At 51.7% G+C, this 14,257-nt stretch overlaps 1 protein-coding gene across 1 annotated transcript in view; it reads right to left on the bottom strand.

Annotated features, from left to right (window-relative positions):
* HCK (HCK proto-oncogene, Src family tyrosine kinase) overlaps positions 1–14,257 on the bottom strand; it is a 62,593-nt gene that overhangs the window by 17,068 nt on the left and 31,268 nt on the right. Inside the window, exons 4-9 of the mRNA XM_060230539.1 lie at positions 12,975–13,014; positions 7,988–8,087; positions 6,167–6,265; positions 3,659–3,762; positions 2,400–2,552; positions 606–758 (exon numbers count right to left, since the gene is read on the bottom strand). Coding sequence (XP_060086522.1) covers positions 606–758; positions 2,400–2,552; positions 3,659–3,762; positions 6,167–6,265; positions 7,988–8,087; positions 12,975–13,014 — 649 coding nt within the window. The remainder of the gene's footprint in view (positions 1–605; positions 759–2,399; positions 2,553–3,658; positions 3,763–6,166; positions 6,266–7,987; positions 8,088–12,974; positions 13,015–14,257) is intronic.

Genomic DNA, 14,257 nt, shown 5'->3' on the forward strand with positions numbered 1-14,257 from the left:
CATAAGAGAAGCCCTGTTGGATCAGGCCAGTGGCCCCTCCAGTCCAACACTCTGTGTCACGTAAGAACATAAGAGAAGCCATGTTGGATCAGGCCAGTGGCCCCTCCAGTCCAACACTCTGTGTCACAGTGGCAAAAAAATTTATACATACACACACACTGTGGCTAATAGCCACTCATGGACCTCTGCTCCATATTTTTATCTAAACCCATATCTTTATCTAAATAAATCTCCCTAGGGAATAACAGAGTTCCCAGCAGACATTTCCCTCCCCTCCCCCCCGCTTTCTGACGACCCTGAAGCAGGGGGAGGGCCTCCAAACCGGGGGATCCCCTGCCCCCACCTGGGGATTGGCAACCCTAATGGTGACATCAGGGGGTGTGACCTAATTCAGAAATAAGTTCCTGATGGGCTTCTTCTACAAACAAGACCCTGGAACTACGCAGGACCTAAACTCCCTGAGACTTTGTGTTTGGCTCTGCCTCTTAAGGCAGCCATTTTGTGGTTGGCTCCACCTCCTGGGGCAGCCATTTTGTGACTGGCTCCACCATTTTGCAGGTTAGATTTGTCACTCCGGCACTGCAAGTTTCATCTTGTGCGCTTACCCAGCCAGACTTCCCCAAACTGCCCAGCTCCCAACTTCTTCTCCAGCTTCAACGAGTCCCGGGGGATTTCCCAGGCATCTTTCTCCCAAGGTTTCTGAGGTTTCGGTGTTACGCACGGGTTAGACAGTTTTTGGCACAGCCCGTCGCTCTGTCCTGAAAGAGAGGCAAGAGGGATCCCCCCCCACACACTAATCAGGCTTTTTTACAGGTTGTCAAGAAACTTGGTAGATTCCAAAGAGATCCCGTTACAACCCCAAAATGAGAGCACCAGGAAGCCACGAAATGCTAGTGATTCAGGTCCTCTTCTCAGCTAACAACAGGGCCGCGTGTGGTTGGCCACGGAAAATGCAACAGCTGGGCGATTGGCTGAGGCCCACAGAGAAGAAGAATTGCAGATTTATACCCCGCCCTCATTTCTGAATCAGAGACTCAGAGTGGTTTATAATCTCCTTTATCTTCTCCCCCCACAAAAGACACCCTGTGAGGTGGGTGGAGCTGCAAGGGCTCTCACAGCAGCTGCCCTTTCAAGGACAACTCTGCAAGGTCAGCAGGTGCAAGTGGAGGAGTAGGGAATCAAACCCGGTTCTCCCAGATAAGAGTCCACACACTTAACCACCACACCAGACTAGAAAAGAGGGTCCACACAGAGCAGCCCAGACTAGGGTTGCCAATCTCCAGGTGGGGGCAGGGGATCCCTCGGTTTGGAGGCCCTCCCCCCAATTCAGGGTCATCAAAAAGTGGTGTGTGTGGGGGAAATGTCTGCTGGGCACTCCATTATTCCCTATGGGGACCAATTCCAATAGGGTATAATGGAGAATTGAGCTGCAGGTATCTGGGGCTCTGGGGGGGGGCTGTCTTTTGAGGTAGAGGCACCAAGTTTTCAGCATAGCATCTGATGCCTCTCCTCAAAATACCCTCCAAGTTTCAAAAAGATTGAACAAGGGGGTCCAATTCTATGAGCCCCCCCAAAAGGTGTCCCTATCCATTATTTCCAAATGGAGGGAAGGCATTTAAAAGGTGTGCGGTCCCTTGAAATGTGATGGCCACAACTCCCTTTGGAGTTCAATTATGTTTGTCACACCCTTGCTTTTGGCTCCGCCCTCAATGTCTCCTGGCTCCACCCCCAAAGTCTCCTGGCTCCACCCCCAAAGCCCTCAGCTATTTCTTGAATTGGGCTTGGCAACCGTAGCTGTGGATGACCTTAACAATAGCCATGCAACTCTGTTTACAAGTACCGTTTTATCTCTGCAAACCTGCTACTTGTTTGTGGTAGGATGCAGAGAAGCGGCCTTCTCAGCCCCACCTACCTCACAGGGTGTTGTGGGGGAGGAAGATAAAGAAGATTGTGAGCCACTCTGAGACTCTGTCCTTGAAAGGGAGCTTCTGGGAGAGCCCTCTCAGCCCCACCTACCTCACAGGGTGTCTGTTGTGGGGGAGGAAGGGAAAGGAGATTGTAAGCGACTCTGAGACTCTGTCCTTGAAAGGGCAGCTTCTGGGTGAGCTCTCTCAGCCACCTCACAGAGTGTCTGTTGTCGGGGGGGGGGAAGGTAAAGGAGATTGTAAGCCGCTCTGAAATTCAGAGTATAGGGCAGGGTATAAATCTAATATCTTCTTCTTCCATCTCATTGGGGTAGGCAGTAGGGCCTCTCAGGTCCAAGGGCAGTCAAAATCCAGAGTTGGGTTTCTAGTCCTTATGACTGTTGAACTAAACACATGGATGTTTCCCCCAAAGATTTTGGCTCGGATCCTCTAGCGGTCTCCCTTGGCGTAAGACAAGAAGCGACACAGACATACCCTTATAGTGGCTGACCAGTTCGTGCAGGGTGTTGAAGCTGTTGCGCGGGGAGATATAAAAGCCGCCGCTGTCCATCGTCCGGATCTTGTAATGCTTCACGATATCCATCTTGTTCTGGTTGTCGAAATCTCTCACAGACAGAGAGTAGTTCCCTGAGCAAAAAGAGATGGGGGGCGGGGGGGGGAGAGAGAGAGAGGAATGGAGACCCGGGGCAGACCGCAGCAGGGTCAGATCCCAGTAGGCAGCCGTGTCGGTCTGAAGCAATAGAACGAAGCAGTAGACAAGTGCACCTTTAAGACCAACCAAGTTTTATTCAGGATGTCAGCTTTCGTATGCTCTTAAGCAGACTTCATCAGACAAAATGGGAGTGGAAGCAGCAATTCTTAATATGTGGGCAGTGTAGAATCATGGGAATGTTTACAGCAGATTAAAAGAATCACAAATAGGGATCTGTGTTTGTTAACGTCAGGACAAAGCAGGGCTGAAAAAACACTGGAGGGTGATAAAAAGCAGACTGCTGTTTCAGTCGCCAAGTGCCATATATCTAGGTGTAACGTTCCGGCTTTGTCAGTTTAAACAGAGGGCCTGGTTTCTCAAGAGATTATAACAACCGTTATAGTTTGCCGATAGAAAAAAAAAAAAGCAAGACAGCGGTTCAGTTTGTTTAAACTGTACATTTTGATGATATGTGAATATCGGTTGAGAAACCATATATAATATTTTTACAGAAACTACAGTTTGCATTTTTTAGGCCGGTCTTCGCGGAGGTTTACTGTAACTTTTCCCCTGCCCCACAGGGAGCTCAGCAGCAAACGCCCTATTTTCTCCATTGGCTGAGGCTCCTCCCTTGGGGAGGAAGGGGATAGTTTGCTTCACCAGGCTTCCTCAATCGCACAGGAGCTACAGAGCAAAACCCCTATTTTCACCATTGGCTGAGGCTCCTCCCTTGGGGAGGAAGGGGATAGTTTGCTTCACCAGGCTTCCTCAATCGCACAGGAGCTACAGAGCAAAACCCCTATTTTCACCATTGGCTGAGGCTCCTCCCTTGGGGAGGAAGGGGATAGTTTGCTTCACCAGGCTTGCTCAATCGCACAGGAGCTACAGAGCAAAACCCCTATTTTCACCATTGGCTGAGGCTCCTCCCTTGGGGAGGAAGGGGATAGTTTGCTTCAGCAGGCTTACTCAATCGCACAGGAGAAAGCGAATTTGGGGCTTCTCATCGCCACAGCCTGTGTGTGTGGGGGGGGGGGTGTAGTACCTTTGTTTGTCTCACTGTCTCGGATCATGAAAGAGCCAATCACATTCCCGGGAGCCAGCAGCTGTCGCTCAGCATCTTTCCGGCTGACGCCTCTGAAAAACCACCTAAGAGGGGGACATTGCAAAACAACTGGATGAGCGAGCCCTTTTGCTGGCTTTTCATGGAACACCCCCCTCCCCAAACCATACTATGGTTAACTTCTAAATCAGGGGTGTCAAACATGCACCCCAAGGGGCCAAATCAGGCCCCCCGGAGGGCTCCTATTCAGCCCCCGAGAGCAACGGGCTGTCATCTGCTTCCTTCTCCCTCGTTCTTGCTTCCTTCTGCATCACAGCTTGCTTCACCAGCCTTGCTCAATCGCACAGGAGCTACAGAGCAAAACCCCTATTTTCTCCATTGGCTGAGGCTCCTCCCTTGGGGAGGAAGGGGGGAGGAATAACTTGCTTTGCCAGGCTCTCTCAATGGCACAACAGAGTTACTGAGCCAAGCCTCTCTTCCTTCTATTGGCTGTGGTTCCTCCGCCTCCTGCTTCTCTGGGGAAGGAAAGAAAGAGCCAGCTTCCTTTGCCTAGTTCCCTGGATCCCGTGGGAGAGACAGAAATAAAGCACCTTAAAGACCAATGACGGCTAATGTTTTAAAAACATCTTTTATTTTAAGTTTTTAAAAAACTTCAATTGTGTTTGTCTGTCTCCTTTATAAGAAAAAGAAGATATTGGATTTATATCCTGCCCTCCACTCCGAAGAGTCTCAGAGCGGCTCACAATCTCCTTTACCTTCCCCCCCCCCCCCACAACAGACACCCTGTGAGGTAGAAGAAGATATTTGATTTATATCCTGCCCTCCACTCCGAAGAGTCTCAGAGCGGCTCACAATCTCCTTTCCCTTCCTCCCCCACAACAGACACCCTGTGAGGTAGATGAAGATATTGGATTTATATCCCGCCCTCCACTCTGAAGAGTCTCAGAGCAGCTCACAATCTCCTTTACCTTCCTCCCCTGCAATAGACACCCTGTGAGGTGGGTGGGGCTGAGAGGGCTCTCCCAGCAGCTGCCCTTTCAAGGACAGAGTCTCAGAGCGGCTCACAATCTCCTTCCCCTTCCTCCCCCACAACAGACACCCTGTGAGGTAGATGAAGATATTGGATTTATATTCCGCCCTCCACTCCGAAGAGTCAGAGTGGCTCACAATCTCCTTTCCCTTCCTCCCCTACAACAGTCACCCTGTGAGGTAGATGAAGATATTGGATTTATATCCCGCCCTCCACTCCGAAGAGTCTCAGAGCGGCTCACAATCTCCTTTACCTTCCTCCCCCGCAATAGACACCCTGTGAGGTGGGTGGGGCCAAGAGGGCTCTCCCAGCAGCTGCCCTTTCAAGGACAGAGGCTCAGAGCGGCCTACAATCTCCTTTCCCTTCCTCCCCCACAAGAGACACCCTGTGAGGTAGGTCGGGTTGAGAGGGCTCTCACAGCAGCTGCCCTTTCAAGGACAACCTCTGCCAGAGCTATGGCTGACCCAAGACCATTCCAGCAGCTGCAAGGGGAGGAGTGGGGAATCAATCCCGGTTCTCCCAGATAAGAGTCCGCACACTTAACCACTACATCAAAATGATATATAAAGTATATATCACTACCTGGCACTACATTTTATGACCCTCCTGGCCCGGCCTGAGAAGGTCTCGTTTATGTTGGATTCCGCCCTCACAACCAAAGAGTTTGACACCCCTGCTTTAAATGGAAAAAAAACCCTCCCAGTTTTCAAAGGATGCATCTTTCCCCCCCTTTAAAACCACAGAGGGATCCTCATTTCAATATGCAAAACTCAGCTTGAAGAGTGAGGTCCTTTCACCCATTGCCAGGCCTTGAATTCAGCAGGAGCTCCCAGGAGCGCAGCTCCTGAACCTTTTTGAGGATAACCCCTCTTCCGTTCCACCTACCTACCTTGTCCACTGAATAGCAGGTGCAGCTGCAAAACAATCCCCGGATTAGGAGAGCCCTCATTCACCCCTGGAGAAGCCCACACCACTTCTTATGTGATTTTGGGTGGCTTGTGCCTCGCTAGCCTTTTGACTGGGAGGGGGTGGCCCAGGAGAGCCCCAGGTGAGCGAGGCCTGCTCAAATTAGAGGCAGCTCTCCGGGGTCTCAGGCTAAGCATCTTTCCCATCCCCTTCTGCAGGCCTTGAACTGAATTCAGCAGGAGCTCACAGGAGCACAGCTCCTGAACCTTTCTGAGGGTTCCCCCGCTTCCTCTCCACCTACCTACCTTGTCCACTGAATAGTAGGTGCAGCTGCACCTACTCCCTGGATGAGCTCCACCACCTATTTTTTTACAAAATGACCACCCCCCCCCCGCCTGTTCCCGTGTGGCCCTGATGCAAACTGGAGCTGTGTAGGTGCCAAATTTCCTTTGGACAGGTGGGACAAAGCCATTTTGGCCCTAACAGAAGTTGGACGTCTCGAACACAGCACAGACTTCCTGCTTCCCCCTTTCACAGCCAACAGCCGGACTCACTCCTCGGTCTCCAGTGAGTTCACTCGTGCGACATAGTTGCTGGGGATGTAGCCTTCCCTTCCTGTTGACAGCGCCTTCGCTCTCCACCAGTCTCCTGACCTGCAGCAAGAGGAGAAGAGACAGAAGAGTGGATTTTTTGTCACTGGCCTGGCATCCTGAACAATGGGACATTTCAAAGACATAAGGACCCAAGATGAACCCTGCTGGAACAGACCAGTGAGGATCCATCTAGTCCAGTGGCCAGCCAGTTCCTCTGGAGGGCCAACAACAGGGCAGAGAGGTTGAGGCCTTCATAAGGACATCAGAAGAGCCGTGCTGGATCAGATCAGGGAGGGTCCATCTAGTCCAGCCTTCTGTCTCAAACAGTGGCTAACCAGTTCCTCTGGACAGCCAACAACAGGGTAGAGAGGCCGAGGCCTTCCTAAATACATCAGGAGAGCCCTGCTGGATCAGACCAGTGAGGGTCCATCTAGTCCAGCCTCCTGTCTCACACAGTGGCCAGCCAGTTCCTCTGGAAGGCCAACAGCAGGGCAGAGAGGCCGAGGCCTTCATAAGAACCTCAGCCCTGCTGGATCAGACCAGTGAGGGTCCATCTAGTCCAGCCTCCTGTCTCACTCAGTGGCCAACCAGTCCCTCTGGAGAGACAACAATAGAGCAGAGAGACTGAGGCCTTCATAAAGAACATCAGAAGTCTAGCTGGAACAGACAAGTGAGGGTCCATCTAGTCCAGCATCCTGTCTCACATAGTGGCCAACCGATTCCTCTGGAAGGGCAACAGGGCAGAGAGGCTGAGGCCTTCATAAGAACCTCAGAAGAGCCCTGCTGGATGAAACCAGTGAGGGTCCATCTAGTCCAGCCTCCTGTCTCACACAGTGGCCAACCAGTTCCTTTGGAGGGCCAACAATAGGACAGAGAGACCGAACATCGGAAGAGTCCAACTGGAACTGACCAGTGAGGGTCCATCTAGTCCAGCATCCTGTCTCACATAGTGGCCAACCAGTTCCTCTGGAGGGCCAACAGGGCAGAGAGGCTATCCCCTGATAAGAACTTCAGAAGAGCCCTGCTGGATCAGACCAGGGAGGGTCCATCTAGTCCAGCCTCCTGCCTCACACAGTTGCGAACCAGTTCCTCTGGAAGGCCAACAACAGGGCATGGAGGATGAGGCCTTCAGAAGAACATCAGAAGCGCCCTACTGGATCAGACCAGTAGCCCGTCTTGTCGAGCATCCTGCCTCACAGAGTGGCTGCCAACAACCAGGCATAAAGACTGAGGCCTTCCTCAGTGCTACTATTCTTAGTGTTGGACCAGAACCAATGGGTTGAAATTAAATCAGAAAAGTTTCTGGCTCAACATTAGGAAGAACTTCCTGACCGTTAGAGGGGTTCCTCAGTGGAAGAGGCTTCCTCAGGAGGTGGTGGGCTCTCCTTCCTTGGAGGGTTTCAAGGAGAAGCCAGATGGCCATCTGACAGCAATGAAGATCCTGTGAACTTAGGGGGAGGTGTTTGTGAGTTTCCTGCACTGGGCAGGGGGTTGGACTAGACGACCCTGGAGCTTCCTTCCAACTCTATGATTCTAAGAAACCAACCAAGAGAATTGGGCTCCCACAGGGCCAGCCCTAAATTGTCTGGAACCCTAGGCAAGGCCAACTTCTGATGCTGTCCCCCCCACTGATAACATCACCGAGTCACATGGGTGCCCAATTTGGAACCCCCTGAAGGTTAGCACTCTAGACGACCGCCTGGTTTGCCTCATGGCAGGGCTAGTCCCAGACTCCTACGTCAGGGCCTGTGTGGTTACAGTTGGTCGTGGTGTGGTACTTACTCCTCGAGGACTTTGAGGTGCTCCCCCTTCCGGAAGCTCAAGTCCTCGTTGTGGATGGCTTCGTAGTCATAAAGGGCCAGGACGATGAAATCCTCTGAGCCTGTGGGGACAAAGGCTTGCATTCACACCCCTACAACCAGAGCCAGGGCGGTCGGGTAAAAGGGGCTTTGCTGAGAGCTACAGTAGCGATACCGATGCAGTTAAAAGATGCTGCACGTGATCTCAGTTTTGGAAGGAGGAAGAAGATGATGATATTGGATTTATATCCTGCCCTCCACTCTGAATCAGAGTCTCAGAGCAGCTCACAATCTCCTTTCCCTTCCTCCCCCACAACAGACACCCTGTGAGGTAGTTGAAGATATTGGATTTAAATCCCGCCCTCCACTCCGAAGAGAACATAAGAACATAAGAGAAGCCATGTTGGATCAGGCCAACGGCCCATCAAGTCCAACACTCTGTGTCACACAGTGGCAAAAAATTTTATGTACACACATACACTGTAGCTCAGAGCGGTTCACAATCTCCTTTCCCTTCCTCCCTCCACAACAGACACCCTGTGAGGTAGTTGAAGATATTGGATTTAAATCCCGCCCTCCACTCCGAAGAGTCTCAGAGCGGCTCACAATCTCCTTTCCCTTCCTCCCCCACAACGGACACCCTGTGAGGTAGATGAAGATATTGGATTTATATCCCGCCCTCCACTCTGAAGAGTCTCAGAGCGGCTCAAAATCTCCTTTCCCTTCCTCCCCCACAACAGACACCCTGTGAGGTAAATGAAGATATTGGATTTATATCCCACCCTCTACTCCGAAGAGTCTCAGAGCGGCTCACAATCTCCTTTATCTTCCTCCCCCACGACAGACACCCTGTGAGGTAGATGAAGATATTGGATTTATATCCCGCCCTCCACTCTGAAGAGTCTCAGAGCGGCTCACAATCTCCTTTACCTTCCTCCCCTGCAATAGACACCCTGTGAGGTGGGTGGGGCTGAGAGGGCTCTCCCAGCAGCTGCCCTTTCAAGGACAGAGTCTCAGAGCGGCTCACAATCTCCTTCCCCTTCCTCCCCCACAACAGACACCCTGTGAGGTAGATGAAGATATTGGATTTATATTCCGCCCTCCACTCCGAAGAGTCAGAGTGGCTCACAATCTCCTTTCCCTTCCTCCCCTACAACAGACACCCTGTGAGGTAGATGAAGATATTGGATTTATATCCCGCCCTCCACTCCGAAGAGTCTCAGAGCGGCTCACAATCTCCTTTACCTTCCTCCCCCGCAATAGACACCCTGTGAGGTGGGTGGGGCCAAGAGGGCTCTCCCAGCAGCTGCCCTTTCAAGGACAGAGGCTCAGAGCGGCCTACAATCTCCTTTCCCTTCCTCCCCCACAAGAGACACCCTGTGAGGTAGGTCGGGTTGAGAGGGCTCTCACAGCAGCTGCCCTTTCAAGGACAACCTCTGCCAGAGCTATGGCTGACCCAAGACCATTCCAGCAGCTGCAAGGGGAGGAGTGGGGAATCAATCCCGGTTCTCCCAGATAAGAGTCCGCACACTTAACCACTACATCAAAATGATATATAAAGTATATATCACTACCTGGCACTACATTTTATGACCCTCCTGGCCCGGCCTGAGAAGGTCTCGTTTATGTTGGATTCCGCCCTCACAACCAAAGAGTTTGACACCCCTGCTTTAAATGGAAAAAAAACCCTCCCAGTTTTCAAAGGATGCATCTTTCCCCCCCTTTAAAACCACAGAGGGATCCTCATTTCAATATGCAAAACTCAGCTTGAAGAGTGAGGTCCTTTCACCCATTGCCAGGCCTTGAATTCAGCAGGAGCTCCCAGGAGCGCAGCTCCTGAACCTGCAACAGACACCCTGTGAGGTAGATGAAGACTTTGGATTTATATCCCGCCCTCCACTCCAAAGAGTCTCAGAGCGGCTCACAATCTCCTTTCCCTTCCTCCCCCACAACAGACACCCTGTGAGGTAGATGAAGGTGTTGGATTTATATCCCGCCCTCCACTTCGAAGAGTCTCAGAGGGGCTCACAATCTCCTTTCCCTTCCTCCCCCACAACAGACACACTGTGAGGTAGATGAAGATATTGGATTTATATCCCGCCCTCCACTCCGAAGAGTCTCAGAGCGGCTCACAATCTCCTTTCCCTTCCTCCCCCACAACAGACACCCTGTGAGGTAGATGAAGACTTTGGATTTATATCCCGCCCTCCACTCCGAAGAGTCTCAGAGCGGCTCACAATCTCCTTTCCCTTCCTCCCCCACAACAGACACCCTGTGAGGTAGATGAAGGTGTTGGATTTATATCCCGCCCTCCACTCCGAATCAGAGTCTCAGAGCAGCTCACAATCTCCTTTCCCTTCCTCCCCCACAACAGACACCCTGTGAGGTAGATGAAGATATTGGATTTATATCCCGCCCTCCACTCCGAAGAGAACATAAGAACATAAGAGAAGCCATGTTGGATCAGGCCAACGGCCCATCAAGTCCAACACTCTGTGTCACACAGTGGCAAAAAATTTTATATACACACATACACTGTAGCTCAGAGCGGTTCACAATCTCCTTTCCCTTCCTCCCTCCACAACAGACACCCTGTGAGGTAGTTGAAGATATTGGATTTAAATCCCGCCCTCCACTCCGAAGAGTCTCAGAGCAGCTCACAATCTCCTTTCCCTTCCTCCCCCACAACGGACACCCTGTGAGGTAGATGAAGATATTGGATTTATATCCCGCCCTCCACTCTGAAGAGTCTCAGAGCGGCTCAAAATCTCCTTTCCCTTCCTCCCCCACAACAGACACCCTGTGAGGTAAATGAAGATATTGGATTTATATCCCACCCTCTACTCCGAAGAGTCTCAGAGCGGCTCACAATCTCCTTTATCTTCCTCCCCCACAACAGACACCCTGTGAGGTAGATGAAGATATTGGATTTATATCCCGCCCTCCACTCCGAAGAGTCTCAGAGCGGCTCACAATCTCCTTTCCCTTCCTCCCCCACAACAGACACCCTGTGAGGTAGATGAAGACTTTGGATTTATATCCCGCCCTCCACTCCAAAGAGTCTCAGAGCGGCTCACAATCTCCTTTCCCTTCCTCCCCCACAACAGACACCCTGTGAGGTAGATGAAGGTGTTGGATTTATATCCCGCCCTCCACTTCGAAGAGTCTCAGAGGGGCTCACAATCTCCTTTCCCTTCCTCCCCCACAACAGACACACTGTGAGGTAGATGAAGATATTGGATTTATATCCCGCCCTCCACTCCGAAGAGTCTCAGAGCGGCTCACAATCTCCTTTCCCTTCCTCCCCCACAACAGACACCCTGTGAGGTAGATGAAGACTTTGGATTTATATCCCGCCCTCCACTCCGAAGAGTCTCAGAGCGGCTCACAATCTCCTTTCCCTTCCTCCCCCACAACAGACACCCTGTGAGGTAGATGAAGGTGTTGGATTTATATCCCGCCCTCCACTCCGAAGAGTCTCAGAGGGGCTCACAATCTCCTTTCCCTTCCTCCCCCACAACAGACACCCTGTGAGGTAGATGAAGATATTGGATTTATATCCCGCCCTCCACTCCGAAGAGTCTCAGAGAGGCTCACAATCTCCTTTACCTTCCTCCCCCACAACAGACATCCTGTGAAGTGAGTAGGGCTGAGGGACCTCTGACAGAAGCTGCCCTTTATATTCATTTATTTATTTATATTTGGACTTATATCCCGCCCTTCTCACCGAAGTGTCTCAGGGCGGCTTACAACATTATAATTTACATAGATTTGGTTTAAAAACATTTACAAATAAGTTAAAACCATAATTGATAAAACAAAATAGGAATAAAACCAGCGGTCTGTAGATGCATTTTTGTTCCATCCAGAAGATGTTCTCATTGTCAGTTAGATGTTATAGGCCTGCCGGAAGAGCGCTGTCTTACAGGCCCTGCGGAACTGCCCTAGGTCCCGCAGGGCCCGCACCTCCTCCGGCAGCTGGTTCCACCAGGAAGGTGCCGTTATTGAGAAGGCCCGGTCCCTGGTGGCCTTTAGACGGGCCTCCTTTGGCCCGGGGATTACCAGCAGGTTTTGTGAACCCGATCGTAGTACTCTCTGGGGAACATGTGGGAGAGACGGTCCCTAAGGTAGGCAAGTCCTAGGCCATATAGGGCTTTAAAGGTAATGACCAACACCTTGTACTGGACTCGGAATATTACTGGCAGCCAGTGCAGGTCCCGGAGCCCCGACCGTATGTGCTCCCATCTTGGGAGCCCTAGTAGCAGCCGGGCAGCGGCGTTCTGCACTAACTGCAGTTTCCGGGTCCGGCACAAGGGTAGCCCCATGTAGAGGGCATTACAGTAGTCCAACCTCGAGGTGACCTTTCAAGGACATCTCCTGCCAGAGCTATGGCTGACCCAAGGCCATTCCAGCAGCTGCAGGTGGAGGAGTGGGGGATCAAACCCGGTTCTTCCAGATAAAAGTCCGCACACTTAACCACTACACCAAACTGGCTTTCAAGAAGATGATATTGGATTTATACCCTGCCCTTCACTCTGAATCTCAGAGCGGCTCACAATCTCCTTTACCTTCCTCATCCACAACAGACACCCTGTGAGGTGGGTGGGGCTGAGAGAGCACTCACAGAAGAAGAAGGAGACTGTAGATTTATACCCCGCCCTTCTCCCTGAATCAGAGACTCAGAGCGACTTACAATCTCCTCTATCTCCCCCACCCACAACAGACACCCTGTGAGGTAGGTGGGGCTGAGAGAGCTCTGACAGAAGCCGCCCTTTCAAGGACAACTCCTACGAGAGCTACGGCCGACCCAAGGCCATTGCAGCAGCTGCAAGTGGAGGAGTGGGGGAATCAAACCCGGCTCTCCCAGATAAGAGTTCACGCACTTAACCACTGCACCAAACCGGCTTAGAGGGATCTCACGTCCCATAATGCCCAGGCATGCTGAGTCACTCAATCCAACACATACATACCATCAGTTTCCAGGGGCTGCGGCATGCTGGGTGGCTTGTTGTCCTAGGATGCGACAGAAAGAAAGTGCCCATTCAGTATGACCAATTGATCACAGGCTTAGCATTTTCATTTGCATACGGCTTCAGTCTTGGTGTCCCTTGCCCTAACACTAACCGCTCCGGCCTCTTGCATGAGCTCTCTCTACGTCACCACTATCAGGGTCCAATAAGCCAAGGAGCAGCAATTGGCACAGAAGCTGACTCTCCTAAGGGAGAAAGGCCTGGACTAGAGAGACACTTTGACGAAGAAGAAGATATTGGATTTATATCCCGCCCTCCACTCCGAAGAGTCTCAGAGCGGCCTACAATCTCCTTTCCCTTCCTCCCCCACAACAGACACCCTGGGAGGTGGCTGGGGGCTGAGAGAGCTCTTACAGCAGCTGCCCTTTCAAGGACAGAGTCTCAGAGCAGCCTACAATTTCCTTTCCCTTCCTCCCCCACAACAGACACCTTGTGAGGTAGATGAAGATATTGGATTTATATCCCTCCCTCCACTCCGAAGAGTCTCAGAGCGGCTCACAATCTCCTTTCCCTTCCTCCCCCACAACAGACACCCTGTGAGGTAGATGAAGATATTGGATTTATATCCCGCCCTCCACTCCTAAGAGTCTCAGAGCGGCTCACAATCTCCTTTCCCTTCCTCCCCCACAACAGACACCCTGTGAGGTAGATGAAGATATTGGATTTATATCCCGCCCTGCACTCCAAAGAGTCTCAGAGCGGCCTACAATCTCCTTTCCCTTCCTCCCCCACAACAGACACCCTGGGAGGTGGGTGGGGGCTGAGAGAGCTCTTACAGCAGCTGCCCTTTCAAGGACAGAGTCTCAGAGCAGCCTACAATTTCCTTTCCCTTCCTCCCCCACAACAGACACCTTGTGAGGTAGATGAAGATATTGGATTTATATCCCTCCCTCCACTCCGAAGAGTCTCAGAGCGGCTCACAATCTCCTTTACCTTCCTCCCCCACAACAGACACCCTGTGAGGTGGGTGGGGCTGAGAGGACTCTCACAGCAGCTGCCCTTTCAAGGACAACCTCTGCCAGAGCTGTGGCTGACCCAAGGCCATTCCAGCAGCTGCAAGTGGAGGAGTGGGGAATCAAACCCGGTTCTCCCAGATAAGAGTCCGCACACTTAACCACTACACCAAGCTGACTCTCATGACTTTGGACGGTGGTCATCTCCCTGGACAGCAGGACAGCAAGTAGTATTTCTCTTTGTCTGTCCTGAACCCACTGCCCTTCAGT

Source organism: Heteronotia binoei, chromosome 2 (assembly GCF_032191835.1).
Source record: "Heteronotia binoei isolate CCM8104 ecotype False Entrance Well chromosome 2, APGP_CSIRO_Hbin_v1, whole genome shotgun sequence".
Taxonomy (NCBI): Eukaryota; Metazoa; Chordata; class Lepidosauria; order Squamata; family Gekkonidae; genus Heteronotia; species Heteronotia binoei.